General features: G+C 41.6%; 1 protein-coding gene and 1 long non-coding RNA gene across 2 annotated transcripts in view; one reads left to right on the forward strand and one right to left on the reverse strand.

Annotated features, from left to right (window-relative positions):
* LOC138950809 (intermembrane lipid transfer protein VPS13A-like) overlaps positions 1-15,205 on the reverse strand; it is a gene marked incomplete at its 3' end in the record, with an annotated part of 220,607 nt that extends 205,402 nt beyond the window's left edge. Inside the window, 3 exon segments of the mRNA XM_070322526.1 lie at positions 2,854-2,896; positions 3,302-3,345; positions 15,001-15,205. Of these exon segments, the coding sequence (XP_070178627.1) occupies positions 2,854-2,896; positions 3,302-3,345; positions 15,001-15,100 (187 nt within the window).
* LOC138950808 (uncharacterized) lies at positions 10,259-13,212 on the forward strand. The gene is made up of 3 exons (XR_011450803.1): positions 10,259-11,075; positions 12,535-12,612; positions 13,002-13,212. It is a non-coding gene; the product is annotated as an uncharacterized lncRNA (long non-coding RNA).
* Positions 15,206-18,784: the final 3,579 nt, after the last annotated feature.

Genomic DNA, 18,784 nt, shown 5'->3' on the forward strand with positions numbered 1-18,784 from the left:
TCCACGTGTCCCAGAGCACCATCAGTAGACTGTGGGTCAGGTTTCAAGCCACTGGCTCCGTTGCTGACTTGCCACGAGCGGGAAGACCAAGGGCGACAACTGCTGCTCACGACCGCTTCATACGGCTCCGCCACCTCCGGAATCGTTTCCTGTCGGCCTCATCTTCTGTCCAGGCTCTCCCCGGGCCACACCGATTATCGGACCAGACCGTGCGGAACCGCCTGCATGAAGCTGGTTTGAGAGCTCGCAGACCTCACAGAGGAGCTGTCCTCACCCGCCGCCATCGCCAGAACCGAGTGCAGTGGGGCAACCAGCACCTTCACTGGACCGTCCGGAATCACTGGAGACACGTGTGGTTCAGCGACGAGTCCTACTTCCTGCTCCAGCGACATGATGGTCGGAGGAGGGTCTACCGGAGAGTAAACGAACGTTACGCGCCCAACTGTGTGGATGAGGCACCCGTTCATGGTGGTGGAGGCGTCATGGTGTGGGGGGCGATCAATACCGCTGGAAGGAGCACCCTGGTGCACGTCCAAGGGCGCATAACTGCCCAGCGATACGTGGAGGAAATTCTGCGCCCACACGCCCTTCCTCTTCTGGCTGACCAGGATGCCATATTCCAGCAGGACAACGCTCGCCCGCACACAGCACGACTCACCACCCAGTTCCTCACCGACCACCATGTCCAGGTGCTTCCCTGGCCATCCATGTCGCCAGACATGAACCCGATAGAACACCTCTGGGATGAATTGGACAGACGTGTGCGCAGGCGAGAAGAAGCGCCGGCAAATCACCGCGATCTATTGCAGGCACTTCAGGAGGAGTGGGACACCATCCCACAGCAAGATATCCGGCATCTGATCCAGTCCATGCCCAGAAGGTGCCGGGCAGTTGTTGCTGCTCAAGGCAGTCACACCCCCTACTGACTTGACAGCCTCGGCACCCAATCGTATTGATTGACTGATTGATTTGAAGATGCAAATGAACTGTGTGTGCATTCAACTGTGTCCATACCAAATTTCAAACAAATAATCTAAATATTGGATTTTCTGTTAATTTTTTCGAAAAATAAAACAAATTTGGCAAGTAGCAACTATGCGTTTCTTTTTTATATTTAGTCAAGTTTTGACTAAATATTTTAACATCGAGGGGGAATCGAAACGAGGGTCGTGGTGTATGTGCGTATGTGTGTGCGTGCGTGCGTGCGTGTGTGTGTGTGTGTGTGTGTAGAGCGATTCAGACTAAACTACTGGACCGATCTTTATGAAATTTGACATGAGTTCCTGGGTATGAAATCCCCGAACGTTTTTTTCATTTTTTTGATAAATGTCTTTGATGACGTCATATCCGGCTTTTCGTGAAAGTTGAGGCGGCACTGTCACGCCCTCATTTTTCAACCAAATTGGTTCAAATTTTGGTCAAGTAATCTTCGACGAAGCCCGGGGTTTGGTATTGCATTTCAGCTTGGTGGCTTAAAAATTAATTAATGACTTTGGTCATTAAAAATCGGAAAATTGTAAAAAAAAATACAAATTTATAAAACGATCCAAATTTACGTTTATCTTATTCTCCATCATTTGCTGATTCCAAAAACATATAAATATGTTATATTCGGATTAAAAACAAGCTCTGAAAATTAAATATATAAAAATTATTATTAAGATTAAATTGTCCAAATCAATTTAAAAACACTTTCATCTTATTCCTTGTCGGTTCCTGATTCCAAAAACATATAGATATGATATGTTTGGATTAAAAACACGCTCAGAAAGTTAAAACAAAGAGAGGTACAGAAAAGCGTGCTATCCTTCTTAGCGCAACTACTACCCCGCTCTTCTTGTCAATTTCACTGCCTTTGCCATGAGCGGTGGACTGACGATGCTACGAGTATACGGTCTTGCTGAAAAATGGCAGCTACTTGACTAAATATTGTATTTTCGCCTTACGCGACTTGTTTGAACAGTATATATGCAAGAGGAAGCTTGTTGTTTATTACACATTTGTCAACACAATTTATCTACGAACCACAGGAATGTAAGCGCTTTAAATTTGTAAATCATACACCACCCAAAAACCTGAGGGCCTCTGGGGAGTGTCGCTGTGGTCCTATGTTCCTGAATCTATAGAGGCTAAAAAATGTCAATTCAAACAACAAACGTGAGGGTTTTATGTTAAACCAGATTCCTGACACCTCAAAGAAATGAGCAGCACTGAAATGAACAGACGACTTCGTTCTCAAAACTTCGCACATTGCTTCGCTTGTTTATGATTCTTTGTTGACACAATCACGAGACGAGAGAGAGTAAGAAAGAGTGAGGTTGTTTGTTTATTTGTTCGTTCATGGGCTGAAACTCCCACGGCTTTTGCGTGTATGACCGTTTTTACCCCGCCATTTAGGCAGCCATACGCCGCTTTCGGAGGAAGCATGCTGGGTATTTTCGTGTTTCTATAACCCACCGAACTCCGACATGGATTACAGGATCTTTTTTGTGCGCACTTGGTCTTGTGCTTGCGTGTACACACAGGGGTGTTCGGACACCGAGGAGAGTCTGCACACAAAGTTGACTCTGAGAAATAAATCTCTCGCCGAACGTGGGGACGAACTCACGCTGACAGCCGCCAACTGGATACAAATCCAGCGCGCTACCGACTGAGCTACATCCCCGCCCGAAAGAGTGAGGTGAAAAATGAGGGAATATAGGAAGGAGGAGAAAAGAGAGGGTATGAAATAAAAAAGGAGGAAAGCAGAGAGATGATGGGCAAGAGACGAAGAGAAAGAGGAAGCAAAACTTCAAAATGTTTAAATACTATTTATACCACACAGTCACACACGCCCTGGCTACCTGTACTTACCAATGTGGCCCGCCTTTATCTTCACTGGTAGGTCCAAATCATCCTGAAACAATCATAATGCAGTCATATGTTTGCAAATGATACACACACACACACACAGTAACACACACACACACACACACACACACACACACACACACAGTAACACACACACACACACACACACACACACACACACACACACACACACACACAGTAACACACACACACACAAACAAAAATACGCAGAAAACTTACAACCCCTACAACAGACAACTTACAACAGACTTTAAAAATAAATGTGATCCTGAAAATCAAATATGTTTAAAGCACTGATGTTTTTCATTAAGAAGAACTGATACTTTCAACCTCCTGGATGGATTATTATAGACAGACAGACATACTTACGTATAAACTTGTATAAACTAAAATAAAAAGGAAAACAAAAACAACTTTACGCCATACATACCAGAGCACTCTCCTTGAGGTTGAGGTTGTTGAGAACGACATCTCCTGAAAACACCAAACGCATGACGGTATTAGATCAAAAGACTCACTCTTGGCTGGTGTTTTCAGCTATTGCAAAGTCAACAAGAAGAGCAAACGCTCGATCGAGTCACTTTCGCAGTTCTGAATATTATATGAGGCATCAGATGGACAGGAAGAAATTGCTATTCACAACACAATGAGTCACGTTCACATAAAATTTGAGCCCGGTCACTTTTATAGTTTCCGAGAAAAGCCCAACGTTAAGTTGTGTGTTGCCGAACAGAAAAGGCTAGTTATCTCCCTTGTTTTTCTGATAACGTTCGTAAAAGGCTACAGATGTAAATACTTTGATGTAAAGAATAATCCTACAAAGTTTCAATCACATCCGATGAACTTTGTCAAAGATATAAAATGTCTAATTTTTCCTTTGACGCTGACCTGTGACCTTGAAAAAGGTCAAAGGTCAACGAAACCATCGTTAAAGTGTAGAGGTCATTGGAGGTCACGACTAAACAAAATATGAGCCCGATCGCTTTGATAGTTTCCGAGAAAAGTCCAACGTTAAGGTGGTGTCTACGGACGGACGGCCGGCCGGCCGGACAGACTAACACTGACCGATTACATAGAGTCACTTTTTCTCAAGTGACTCAATAAAACAAAGCAGTGAAATCTGCCAATCATAATGTTTACCCTTTTACCAGCACAGCTAAAATGTATAGGAATAGGAGTTATGAGCCTATCTAGCAGACCTCTTTCTCGTGATTGTTGTACATTGTAAGCAATTTTCTTCCCCCTTTCCTAGCCCAGGTGGTGGGTTCAAGTGCTAGTCTTTCGGATGAGACAAAAAAACCGAGGTCCCTTCAAGTACACTACATTGGGGTGTGCACGTTAAAGATCCCACGATTGACAAAAGGGTCTTTCCTGGCAAAAATGTATAGGCATAGATAAAAAAAATGTCCACCAAATACCCGTGCGACTTGGAATAATAGGCCGTGAAAAGTAAATATTCGCCGTAATGGCTTGAGATTTACTGGCCGATGTGAATGCGTGATATATTGTGTAAAAAATTCCATCTCACACGGCAGAAATTAATATGTAAAGCGCTTAGAGAACATCAAGCGCTATATAAATCTCCCATATAAATAAATAAATAACCATGGATCAGAGTGCTCTACAGTGGACCCCTCTTTACTCCCCCCCCCCCCCCCTTTTAAAGACTGCCCCCTTTAACTGTTTAAGACCCTACTTTCATATCATACGCATACAGCATAGTCTGTAAATGTACCCACATGTCTACGACTCCTGCCCTTTTTGTTACTACAATGTAGTTTTAAGATCTGATTTTATCAGATTGTTGCTGGCCGTGAAAAATGGAGTGTCTGTCAGTGTGTGTGTGTGTTGGGGTGGGAGGGCTGTAGGGAATTATTTTCACATCAAGAGTCCTAAAAGTGCTGCAAAGTTGGGTCACAGTCACGCGTTCATAAGCTTACTACAATCTCCCTGTGCGTTCATAAGCTTACTACAATCTCCCTGCGTGTTAAATAATAATCAATAGGCTCACATTAGTCCCAGTAGGGCTGTCACAGAGGATGCATCACGCAATTACCGTATTTGACAGACTACAAACCGCGACTTTTTAAAAAAAAAAATCGCATTGCGGCTTATAAAAAGATGCGGCTAAAACGTTACCTAAACTTGAATAGCATTCACCTAATGGAAGTCGCTGCGGATTTTCATTTCGCTCGATTAGCGATTACCATTACTTTATTAGCTCTCTACTCAAGACTCGGCGCTTTTCTCTTTCTTTCACAAATCTTCGTTTGTCAACAAGTCGTCGTGACAAGATAGCGTACAGAGAAACAACGGATGTATCAGGATCTCACGCGCGCGAGATTTCGTTTTCTTGTGTCTCGCGATAGTTGGAGGAGCGAGAACCGCCATGTTGTGTTTTCGTCTGCTCGAAATGTGCGCAAAAGTCTTAAATCATCCCAAAAAAGCTTATTCCGGGCGGGACTACATGTGTGTGTTGGTTACAAATTGTGTGTGTGATATTTTTCTTCAAACTTTTTCACTTTTCTTCTTTGTTTCACTTGTTTATTCTCGGAGCCGATTTTGCCAAATACCGTACTTTCGTTTGCCTGGTTGTTTTGATTGATTGACACGATCTGATTATATTTTTTTCGACGGCGGCTAATATCGTGACGCGGCCTATACGTGGCTCGTCCCAATTTTTTTGTTTAAAGTCGGGGGTGCGGCTTATAAAACGGTGCGTCTTGTAATCCGTCAAATACGGTAAGCTCTATTTTGTTGACAGCATGTGCAGAGACTGACCGACTATTTGATTCAGTTACTGCAGGTAAATTGCCAATCCAATGTTCAAAGTGGTAGTTTTACAGTGCATAATCTGTTCATAACATAACTGGTTGAAATGCACAAGCCTCAGCACAGTGTGCAGAAGTCTGCTGTTAACAAAAATGAGCAAGTCTGCAGAACAAAAGAGCTGAGAGTGAGAGTGAGAACGAAAATGCACAAATCTGTGCGCTATTAATTAATGAAAATGCAAACATTCTGAAAAATTAATTATGCATAAGTCTGATTACTTTGGTGTTCAACGTTATGTTTTTGTTAATAAAAATAAACATTAGTCTGCAGTGTGGTACATAATAATAACGTGTGAAGTTTCTAAATGAGGATCAAAGACCAACTGCTGAGCATTCAGCTCTGTTGTATTACACTGCGGCATGTATCAGCCCCACAATGCCAAGGCAACAGATGGCGTCCTTCTGAATCAGAATTTCATATCTATACAATCTACTCTCACCCTGACAATCACAATTATTATGAATTAACAAATGTCACTTTTCCTCTTCAGCAGGTCTGACTCACCCAGGAAACTTTCTGTTACAGTGTTACTGTTAGTCTTCCTTTTGATTTGTTTGCTTAACGCCCAGCCGACCACGAAGAGCCATATCAGGGCGGTGCTGCTTTGACATATAATGTGCGCCACACACAAGACAGAAGTCGCAGCACAGGCTTCATGTCTCACCCAGTCACATTATTCTGACACCGGACCAACCAGTCCTAGCACTAACCCCATAATGTCAGACGCCAGGCGGAGCAGCCACTAGATTGCCAATTTTAAAGTCTTAGGTATGACCCGGCCGGGGTTCGAACCCACGACCTCCCGATCACGGGGCGGACGCCTTACCACTAGTTTTCCTTTTGATAAAATATTAAAGACTCAAATGGGACTGAAAGAAACAGAAAGCAATCAAGGGGATATAGCTTTTAATGCTGCGTCGCTCACAAGAAATAGCGGTTTTAGGTGTGACGAAAAAAAGAACAGGGCCTGAGTACGGTGATAAATACAAGACTTATTTTACAACCATTTGAAAAATACATAGATCCCCCGTGGCTGCCCGCATAACGAAATCGTTTTTCTCGTGTTTTGAACTTGTCAGTGTTACAGCACAGGGCAGAGTCCGTCCCGCACTTTGCTTTGTGTACATCACGTGGCCACCCAAACACCCGCACAACGCAACATTTTCACGAGAAAAACATGTTTATTTGTTTGCTTTGTCTGTATTACACATTTCTATTTACATTTTCCACTGACTCACCAAATTGTATACTTTAGTTTGCGAGTGAATCGTTATACAAAATAACGTTATCACGAGACGAACAGAGATCTCAGAGATCGTCTGCTTCTCAACTGTTTTGCGCAAATCGTGTAACATCTATTTTTGCGGAAACCTGCCGAAGAAATGCAATCTCCGCGGCTTCCACCTGCAACATAGTCGTGCTTATTTGGAATGTGATGTCCTGTACTTCGTCAGTCACACCTATCTCGAAAACTAAGCCTGGCACAGAACCAGCGCCCTTCCATTATTAAAGCACAGTGCTTTAAAGATGTCCATGTTATATAGTGCTATATGTTTTGTGTAAAATCAATGTCTTGTTTGTATTATTGTTATGTACCACCCCTGAATTTCTCTATGAGATAATAAAGTATTCTTATTCTTATTCTTATTCTTATTTATGGCCCTGCCAACCATAGAAATTGTATAACTTACAATGTCACACTATTGTGGCAACAGAACAAGCGGCACAGTACAATGTATTCAAAAATGTTCACAGCTTTACTCTTCTTCTTTTTTTTCAGTTCTGCAAACAGACAACACACACACACTACAGTTCTTATACTTCTTCTTCTTCTTCTGCGTTCGTGGGCTGAAACTCCCACGTACACTCGTGTTTTTGCACGAGTGGAATTAACGTGTATGACCGTTTTTACCCCGCCATTTAGGCAGCCATACGCCGGTCTCAGAGGAAGCATGCTGGGTATTTTCGTGTTTCTATAACCCACCGAACTCTGACATGGATTACAGGATCTTTTCCGTGTGCACTTGGTCTTGTGCTTGCGTGTACACACGAAGGGGGTTAAGTCACTAGCAGGTCCGCACATAAGTTGACCTGGGAGATCGGAAAAATCTCCACTCTTAACCCACCAGGCGGCAGCGACCGGGATTCGAACTCACGACCTCCCGATTAGGAGGCCGACGTCTTACCACCACGCCACTGCGCCCGTCCAGTTTGTATACACAAACCAAATACATGCTCTCTGGGGGGTGGGGGTGCGGAAAGACATTGGTTTTTTAATTACTTTTTTTAATCAATCTCTGCAACATTGAGGCAAATTTTTTTCTTTATTTTGTTTCTTATTGACCCAGTCTCTCTCATTCTCTGCAAGTCTTTCTTCAGTTATAATTTATATCATCTACTTGTTTAAAAATTACTTATTATTGTTATAGACCTGACGCGTGTTTCTTTCAGGCGAGATATTCTTTCGGCTAGCCGGTCGCGAAGCTAGGAGGCGAGATTGTCTATGAAACGGTTTAATGGTTAGCTACGCAAGAATTAAACGCCATTGGTAGATTCCGAAAAGGTCGTCTGCACTGGTCGGTAAAAAACCTTGGACAGCCAATCGGATGGGCAGCTGCGTGGCCGCCATGTTTTCTCGCCAAGCGAGCAAGCCCAAAGCTACCTAGCGTTTGAGGCAAGAATTCTAGCGTCACTCGTGGCAAGATGTGCCCAAGAAACGGTACTTCCTCGCCCCACTCGCCTATCAGAAACAGGAGACAGTACTAGTACTTATAGAGTCATTATTTAAAAGTACACAGTCTCAGGCTAGAATGGTAGCACCCGATGTCTCACCATCACATTAACCCTTACACTGGTGCAATTCTGTAACACATGTTACATAGCCACCGGTGAATTAACATAGAGAAAAATAAAGAAAAACGGTCATATAGGTTTTCGCATCCATGGGAGGTAATCGGAACCGACCAAACAGACTGAGCCAGTAGCGCGACATATGTCGTGACAACCAGGTGACAGTATACGTAAAGTAGCGCGATATAAGTCGCGACAACCAGCCTAAGGGGTTTAACAAAGTATGACTAACAAAGTATGACTAACAAGTAGTCATGTGCATCTTCCTGTTTTAATATTATATCAAAGCTGAAGTAATTGCTGCCGCTAGTACTTGAGTGCATGTGCAGTAAAGTGAAACCTTTGGTACACAAGTGAAAACAACGCCCATTTCGGCCCCAGAAAAGAAGGAAGTGTATGTTTACAATGAATGAGAACACTAATATTTTAAGAGACTGAGCGGGTGCTGATGTAGTGCTGTTTCTGCTTGCTGAAAGTGAAAGTGGTTTTTAATCACCGAGTGATACTGATAGAGATACAGTTTTTTGTTTGTTTGTTTGTTTGCTTAACGCCCAGCCGACCACGAAGGGCCATATCAGGGCGGATGCTGCTTTGACATATAATGTGCGCCACACACAAGACAGAAGTCGCAGCACAGGCTTCATGTCTCACCCAGTCACATTATTCTGACACCGGACCAACCAGTCCTAGCACTAACCCCATAATGCCAGACGCCACATAGATCTATATTTATATGAAACTGAAAGTGAAATCTCTTTCGCTTAACTTGATCTATAAATAAATAATAACCTTATTCTTGAACTGTATCACGTTTTGTGTTACAGTGGAACCCCCCTTTTAAGACCTCCAAAAATCTAAGAAATTTGGGTCTGAAAAAGGAGGGGGTCTTAAAATGGAGGTACATTGACAGAGTACATTATGTACTTCAGATGCGTATACTTCAAATGCAAGTATTTGATAGTGCATGCGTTAGTTTTAACTTCAAGTTGAACATGGTTGCTTCAGTTTTTTCTTTTCCTGTCAATCCACTGTACTTTCAGAAATTCAAAGAGCATGTGCAAAGTTGGTCAAATATTGTCAACAAAGACACGCACTGCGCAGTCATCAAAGTGTCATGGTCTTTTTTTACTTCTCAAGACCGTTTTTCATGTTCCATACTACGATTGTGTTTGTTTACAAGTGTGTTGGCCCTTGCAGTGCACACAGGACTCGAGTTGAAACTACCGTAGCAGTATAGCACTCGCAGACTTGTTTTCGTGCCATGTTGCTGCTACAACTATCTCTCAGCTATACAAACCCTTGTTTGCATAAACTAAAGTGTTAGGCACAGTTAATAATTGTCTACCTATACCCGTGTGACTTGGAATAATAGGCCGTGAAAGGTAAATATGCGCCGAAATGGCTGCAATTACTGGCCGTATAAAATTTCATCTCACACGGCATCACTGCAGAGCGCCTAGAACTGTACCCACGGAATATGCGCGATATAAGCCTCATTGATTGATTGAGTACCTAACTGTTACTGACAAGTTAGCAGAAAAAAATGTTAGTCTTGGAAGAGGACAAACACTGGCTTGTCCAGCTATTTGGTGTAACTGTAATGCTAATTAACTGTAACAGTACAGAACCCTGAAACAGTAACCGTAATTTTTTATGAACTGAATGCTTGTCCTACTTTGTTATTGTGTGGTTTGAAAGAAATAACAGGGTCACTCTCCTGGAAACTGGTCAGTCGGGACAGCGTACAAAAACATTTAAATAAACAACAACATAATTACTTTCCTTTATTTTTATGTGTTTTGTTGTCTTCAGTGTTATTTGGAGCAACAGTGTGAACAAGAACTAAAGCGTTTGTAAATTCTGTGATTTGCTTTGCACTGCAGAAGCTCTGAAATCGCCACTTTTTTCCATTCGAAAGTGTGACATGCTATCTCTGCACATACACATGCCTCAAATTTACCCATTTGATAACACATTTTTCTACAATTGTTGCAAATTCCTGTGTATGAATTTGATTTCACCCGCCCGATGCGCCCAAACGATCTTTTGATAATAACTTGGTTGCATTTGACCATGTAGAAACAATCGTCTCGCACGTCACGCCTGGTGTCCTATTTTTAGCTTCAACGCCATGCCCAAACATAACTTGTGCATACTGTTTCAGGGGATGGATAATTCTACTCTGACATATTAAAATATTCGATGTCGTTAATCGCGATTGAATGAGATTCAAGTTGAGTCTGTAAAGCAAGTTTAATGAGATGTTCTGATAGATCTGCAAGTGGTGTCCGAAAATTTGCGATACGTGTGAGCACATTGCAGAACTATTTTCTGGCAAACTTGCGATCTTTCAACCCATTCGCGCATGAATATAAGGGAGTCCCTGTGGGGGTTACACGGTGCAAACGTGTTTTCGTACAATCGAGCACGCGGTTAGACGCAGGAAAACTTTGTTGTTGCGGGGTCCGCGCCAAAGTTGACGACAGACGTGCGAGACGGTACATGTGATCACAACCTTTGAGGTAAGTTTGAGCTTTACGACGGCTCTATTTTTACTATTTTGCGTGTAGAACTTAAACCACTAATATGATTTTGTCATGTTTACAAACTGAATTCGAAAAAAAATGCCTTTCTGTCAGAAAAACGCAACCAAGTGGCAAATTCATGGGTAGAGTAGATCTAGGTACAGTCCAACGTGAAAAGAAGTTTTCGTTTTTTATGATTGTTTTGCGCCTCTTGTTAGTTTGTTTTCTATTTTTTTAAATGAAGATTAGATCATGTGGTTCAGGTTCATTTGTTTTGTTGAGAATCTCAAGAAATAACGTTTGAATCTCTCATCATAGCCAGAGCTGTCTCGTTCGTATAGCAGACGCCATTGCTGCTTTCCGCATGCGGTGTCAGCGATGCGTGCGGGGCAGAAATTATGACAGATACTGGCATTTTCATTTGCACTGGAGCAGATTTTACACAGCGTGTAGTCATTTTTACATTTAGTCAAGTTTTGACTAAATTTTTTAACATGGAGGGGGAATCGAGACGAGGGTTGTGGTGTATAGGTGTGTGTGTGTGTCTGTGCGTGTGTGTGTGTAGAGCGATTCAGAGTAAACCACTGGACCGATCTTTATGAAATTTTACATGAGAGTTCCTGGGCATGATATCCCCAGATGGTTTTTTTCTTTTTTTGGATAAATGTCTTTGATGATGTCATATCCGGCTTTTTGTAAAAGTTGAAGCGGCACTGTCACACCCTCATTTTTCAATCAAATTGATTGAAATTTTGGCAAAGCAATCTTCGACGAAGGCCGGACTTTGTGTTGCATTTCAGCTTGGAGGCTTAAAAATTGATTAATGACTTTGGTCATTAAAAATCTGAATTGTAATTAAAATTTTATTTTTTATAAAACGATCCAAAACTACGTTCATTTTATTCTTCATCATTTTCTGATCCAAAAACATATAAATATGTTATATTCGGATTAAAAACAAGCTCTGAAAATTAAAAATATAAACATTATGATTAAAATTAAATTTCGGAAATCGATTTAAAAACAATTCCATCTTATTCCTTGTCGGTTCCTGATTCCAAAAACATATAGATATGATATGTTTGGATTAAAAACACGCTCAGAAAGTTCAAACGAAGAGAGGCACAGAAAAGTGTGCTATGCAGCACAGCGAAACCACTACCGCCCTAAACAGGCTCGTCAGTTTCACTGCGGTCATTGTTAAAAAATGCAGTGCGTTCAGTTTCATTCTGTGAGTTCCACAGCTTGACTAAATGTAGTAATTTCGCCTTACGCGACTTGTTGTTTCTTTGTGTTACGAGGATGTGTTCAGGACAGAACCACTCTGATTTCCAATGTGTGTATCTTGGGATCTTGACGGTTGTAACATGCACTGTTATGTACCTCAATGTGCGATGTAAAGCTGTGGTAGCAATTAAAATATCTGACTCCAACTGTTGCATACTTTTTTTTTCAGATGCCAGGATGCTGCTAATGCTCCTATCCTTTCTGCCAGTCCAGTCAATGCTGATCCAGGAGCAGATCAGAGAGACCGGTACGTTTCTACTGTAAATGATTGTTTTAACATGTTTTTCATTAATCTTAATCTTATTATACTGGAATGACTTTGCTTGCATGCAGTCATTTTTTTTAATTTTCTTTATCCATACTGATTTGTGCAGACATTCCTAGCAAAGTCTTTCCATGGCATGGTAAGTGCAGGTTACATATGGAATCAATTACATTTATACATGACTATTTCAAGTACCAAATTACCCCTAGTTGGTATGAATGGAGAGCTTCAGTTGTCTGCTTTTCTGAGGTAGACATTTCCAAGTTTATTGGTGTCACTTGCTCCTTGTATTTTTAATTCATGATGTAAACCTTTTCAGTTACTATTTTTAATTTTTCTATTTTAAGAAAGGTTCGTTTGTCTGTCCACAGATTGACACACTGGATGGGAATGGGGTGGTTGTCCGTTTACTTAGGAAACAAGGATCATCGTTTGTGTGGCCTGCTGTGGAGGAGATATTTTTTGTGAAGTTTGAGGAAGTAGTTGAGGTGCTGCCTGTCCCAACTCTTGACAGACGTGGCAGACACACATTTCAATAAAAAGTTGTTTCGTTTTGACTGAAATAAACCCATGGTTAACTGATATTGGTGTCTGTGTTTGTTTGCGGTGTCCATGGTTACACGCGAGACGTTCTGTGTCATTTGATGAATATCTGCATGTATTACCAAGATTTTTCAAAGTATGTCCATAGTCCTGTTTAAGTATTCATGGAGATTCTTTAAATCATACAATTTTGCAGATAGCAATTTCTGATCACTTGCTGGAAAGGTTTTCTGTGAATGAGGAAATTGTTGATCTGGCGTCCTCATAGTAATCCCCCCATTATGTAAGTGTATGGTATATTTTGAAACTTCTGGTACTTCTATGAAGCAATTTCTATTGTATCTCATTGGAAATTGCATGATAATCACTTGTATTTTTTATGATAAGAGTAAAAATGTGCCTCTAATGGTGTCCTGTGTTTCACGCGAGACGAGGCAACCTTCAACACATTATCTTAAATTACAACATTTCCAAAAGTTTATCTTGCTTTTCAAAACCTTGTGTTGGAAAGTTGAGATGTTAAACAAACCAAACACACCAAAATATTTCAATTTTGACGAACTTTATTTTTGGGCACTCAAGTCACACATCTGACCAGTTTTCAGGAGAGTGACCCAACAGCTTGTCACTGGCTCCGCTTGATTGGGATTCAAAGCGGGCGACCAGGCGATCGCCCGCCACGTGACGCGGGCGATTTGATTTAAAGTACCAATCAAGCGCAATCGGGCCATAAACATGGCTGCCAATTTGTTGCTGTTGGACGAGTTGTTCTTTAGTGATGATAGTGATGCGGAGTACGCCTACAATATGGAGTGTGAATGCTTGGAAGTCACACATATATATTGGAAGTCACACATAATTATGTTTGATCTCCGGTTGAAATGGTTTGCAAGATATTGACCAATTGAAGGGACTGGCTGACTGGTCAAAAGCCTCGAATCTTGTGATCTTGTCATTTGACAAGTCATCTGCATGGAATCGTCATCGATTCACATTCAACTTCACTTGAAATTACTTCAATGAATCCTATCTAAGCCCCAAAACACACTTTAAACAATCACGAGTACTTAGATTCAACCCAATAATTAAGCACAGAAGCGTGAACACGGCCTGAAGGTACAACTTTCTCTTCAGAAGTAAAAGATTCACTTACTTTCCACCCGTGGCGGCCATTTTGATCTCGCATCAGCCGATGTGTTTTGGTCGGGCGAGGCGGGCTAGCCCGGGCTAGCCCGCCGGCTTAAGCCGGTTGATGACCCGATTGTACTTGATTGAAAATACTTCACCCGGGCGCACCCGGGCGATCGCCCGGATTCCAATCAAGCGGAGCCAGTGTCACAAGACTAGCGAAGGGAAGTAACTCAAGTCAAACCTCCGCGTCAAACTTCCTCAATAATGCCTTGAAGCAAAGCAATAATAGCATTTGAAATTAGTCTTCAGGAGAATTCTTTCTAGTGCCGTTTCAGTTGCTCTTGGCATGAACAGTACTGCGCGCACTGATTCAGTGGTTGCATGCTTATTTATGCATGAGCGCCAACCATACCGGCGATACTCGAACGTCCTCGTCAATTTCATTTCTTGCTTTCGTTTTTGACACGCGCGAAGCGAAACATGACCAACTACGCACTAAAACACCTAAGACTGCAGAAAAGCAGAATTTTCATTGTGTCAAAACGTTATGAGCAGTGGTGCTCATGCATGCGTAAAGTGTTGCACGGCTACAGGCTACAGGCGACATGGGTGATGCGTTACCACTCTGTCGCATCCCTCCCACAGCAGCTGCAACCTTACAACTACAGCTCTACACATTCTGCACTCCAGCCCTACCTCCCCAAATGCCAATCTTGAGTTGGGAAGTATCCAAGTTCTCCACGAAGTCACCAAGGTAGCGGTTGATAAGGTCAACCACCAGCGACTCAAACACCATCTTGCACTCGGCGAAGTTGGCGTAGCCTGCACAATGCGCAACAACGTCTCACGCGAAACCTTTTCTGGGACAGATAAAGCTTTCACGCCGGCGCGTCAGCCATCATGTTTTCGTCGATATGCTAATCAGGTCAATGCAAATGTCGTAATCTATGGTCCGTTTCGAATGACAATTCCTTGCTTCCAGCTGCAGGGGCGATCTTTTCACATGCCTTAGAGTAGTAAACACTTTTCTTTTTCTTTGTGAGATTTGCTGAACTTTTCTAAGGTATTGTTGGCTTCCCAGAGGGGCGAAGCGCACGAAAACGCTTATTTTTGGAATAAGTCTTGTGACCCTGTGGGCAAGAGTCTATTTTGTTCTTCGTGAAATAATGTCGCGCACCGCCCCCTTTCAAAAAACCGGCATAATGATCGTATCGGGATCCAAAACTCAAAAAAGGTTTTAAAAAAACCCCAAGAAAGGTAGGTTGTTGGAACGTTTTATTATCAATTGACAAAACAATACATTCCCAAATATCTCGACCCAACAGTCTTTTAAGTGAAGATGGCATGATGTATACGCATACAGAAGAACAAAACAAACAATTAAGAGGGTTGCAGTCAGAAAGAAGAACAAGTCGCGTAAGGCGAAATTACTACATTTAGTCAAGCTGTGGAACTCACAGAATGAAACTGAACGTAGTCCGCCGCTAGTGCAAAAGGCAGTGAAAGTGACGAGCCTGTTTGGCGCGGCAGCGGTTGCGCTGTGCTTCATAGCACGCTTTACTGTACCTCTCTTCGTTTTAACTTTCTGAGCGTGTTTTTAATCCAAACATATCATATCTATATGTTTTTGGAATCAGGAACCGACAAGGAATAAGATGAAATAGTTTTTGAATCGATTTCGGAAATTTAATTTTGATCATAATTTTTATATTTTTAATTTTCAGAGATTGTTTTTAATCCAAATATAACATATGTATATGTTTTTGGAATCAGAAAATGACGAAGAATAAGATGAAATTGTTTTTGGATCGTTTAATAAAAAAAATAATTTTAATTACAAGTTTCCGATTTTTAATGACCAAACTCACTCATTAGTTTTTAAGCCACCAAGCTGAAATGCAATACCAAACCCCGGCCTTCGTCGAAGATTGATTTGCCAAAATTTCAATCAATTTAATTGAAAAATGAGGGTGTGACAGTGCCGCCTCAACTTTTACAAAAAGCCGGATATGACGTCATCAAAGGTATTTATCGAAAAAAAGAAAAAAACGTCCGGGGATATCATACCCAGGAACTCTCATGTCAAATTTCATAAAGATCGGCCCAGTAGTTTAGTCTGAATCGCTCTACACACACACACAGACAGACAGACACACACACACACACACACAGACAGACAGACACACACACACACACACACACACACACACACACACACACACACACACACACACACACACACACACACACACACACATACACCACGACCCTCGTCTCGATTCCCCCCTCTATGTTAAAACATTTAGTCAAAACTTGACTAAATGTAAAAAAGACCTTAAAAGACCTTAAAAGACCGTTGGGTCGATATATTTGTGAATGTATTGTTTTGTCAATAACAAACATTCCAACAACCTACCTTTCTTGTTTTTTTATTCTGAATTTTGGAACGTTGGCAGTCTCTTTGTGTTTGGATTTATGTACACTACATTGGGGTGTGCACGTTAAAGATCCCACGATTGACAAAAGGGTCTGTCCTGGCAAAATTGTATAGGCATAGATAAAAATGTCCACCAAATTTTTTTGTTTGTTTGCTTTACGCCCAGTCGACCACGAAGGGCCATATCATCAGGGCGGTGCTGCTTTGACATATAACGTGCGCCACACACAAGACAGAAGTCGCAGCACAGGCTTCGTGTCTCACCCAGTCACATTATTCTGACACCGGACCAACCAGTCCTAGCACTAACCCCATAATGCCAGACGCCAGGCGGAGCAGCCACTAGATTGCCAATTTTAAAGTCTTAGGTATGACCCGGCCGGGTTTCGAACCCACGACCTCCCGATCATGGGGCGGACGCCTTACCACTAGGCCAACCGTGCCGGTCCCACCAAAATACCCGTGTGACTTGGAATAATAGGCCGTGAAAAGTAGAATATGCGCCGAAATGGCTGCGATCTGCTGGCCGATGTGAATGCGTGATGTATTGTGTAAAAAAATTCCATCTCACACGGCATAAATAAATCCCTGCGCCTTGAATATGTGCGCAATATAAATTGCATAAAATAAAAATAAAATAAAAATTTAAAAAAATCCCTGTACCCACGGAATACGCGCGATATAAGCCTCATATTGATTGATTGATTGAAAAAAAGGTAAGCCATTGGAACCAAAGTTGTTCGTTAAATTTACCTTTGAATAAAGGTTACTTGTCGTGTCCGGCGGACAGTTTCAAAAATCGAATATCAAGACAATCAGTCAAAAGATCAAAATCAGCCAGGAACTTAGAAAATCAAGGGAAATTTGTAAAGTTCAAAGTTTAGATATAAACATAATGCTTAGTTTATGAGATGTTAGAGAGAGAAAAAGATTGGAAGGCAGATTAACTCACCCAGGAAAATGATTCGAGTTACGTACTTATAAGTTATTTAAGTTTGTTTAGTTTTTTTAAAGTTTTTTTTTAGTTTTTTTTTTCTTGTGTTGTTGTTTATTGAAAGAATGCAAGTTAAATATCAAATGTATTTTTAAAGCATATTATACCCACACAATCACAGAATCAGGGTATCTATTAATAGAGCCTTTGTGAATTTAGAACTGCTGGTAACTTTTAAGGTTTTAATTTTGAAGATTTACAACTTGACATTATCATTGATTAATTGATTGATCGAACTAGTCCCAGCCAAAACAGTGAGCACTCTGATTTTTGGTCTGTGTCCAAGTGGAGAGGTCGTCCTGGCTCATGTACAAGCCTGGATAGATCTGAGATGCACAAGAAGGACTCATCCTGACCTCACGTCAAAATGAGTTCGGCTCATTCTATCCCTGACAGGATGGCTTGGTTTTCCTTGTCTGGCGAGGAAATCGATTTTTTTACATATTTAGATTTTTTCGAAATGTGTTATGGATGTAAGCAGATTCGCGATCGTCGATAATGATTTTTCATGGTGTTGTGTAATTTTTAAATTACAAAGGAATTGATATGTAAGACAGTTTCAAGCGAGTTATTTTTCGCGGCTGTATTTACTGTGCAAACAACTCTAAATATGGCATAAGTGTCACGTGATAATCAACCGTTTGGTTTCGGCGCTCGCTGGAGCAGACGATTTTTTTGACAGTGATGCAACCATATATTACGGTCTCCTTCCGGCAGCAGTCCCAAAATTTCGACTTGTTTTGACCTTTGAACGATGTCTTTATCATTACTGTGAAGAACAGATCGGAGATCGATCACTGTCGAAGTCGGCCAATCTGCAATCATTTTCCGGTCTCGCGAACACTGCTCGTGAACAACATATGGGAGATAACTCTGTATTCTTGTTTTGATAGATTCGCGTAGGACTTTCGCGTCCGGTCAGAGAGACAACTGGCGATAGCCGTGGAGCGAGGATTGTCAGAATGAAGAAGGACTGTGTCTTTAGAACTGTTCGCACGTTTTACAAAGCCAGCAGAAATACAAAGTTCTGTTTGGAGACATTATTTCAC

Source organism: Littorina saxatilis, linkage group LG16 (assembly GCF_037325665.1).
Source record: "Littorina saxatilis isolate snail1 linkage group LG16, US_GU_Lsax_2.0, whole genome shotgun sequence".
In the NCBI taxonomy this organism is placed as follows: domain Eukaryota; kingdom Metazoa; phylum Mollusca; class Gastropoda; order Littorinimorpha; family Littorinidae; genus Littorina; species Littorina saxatilis.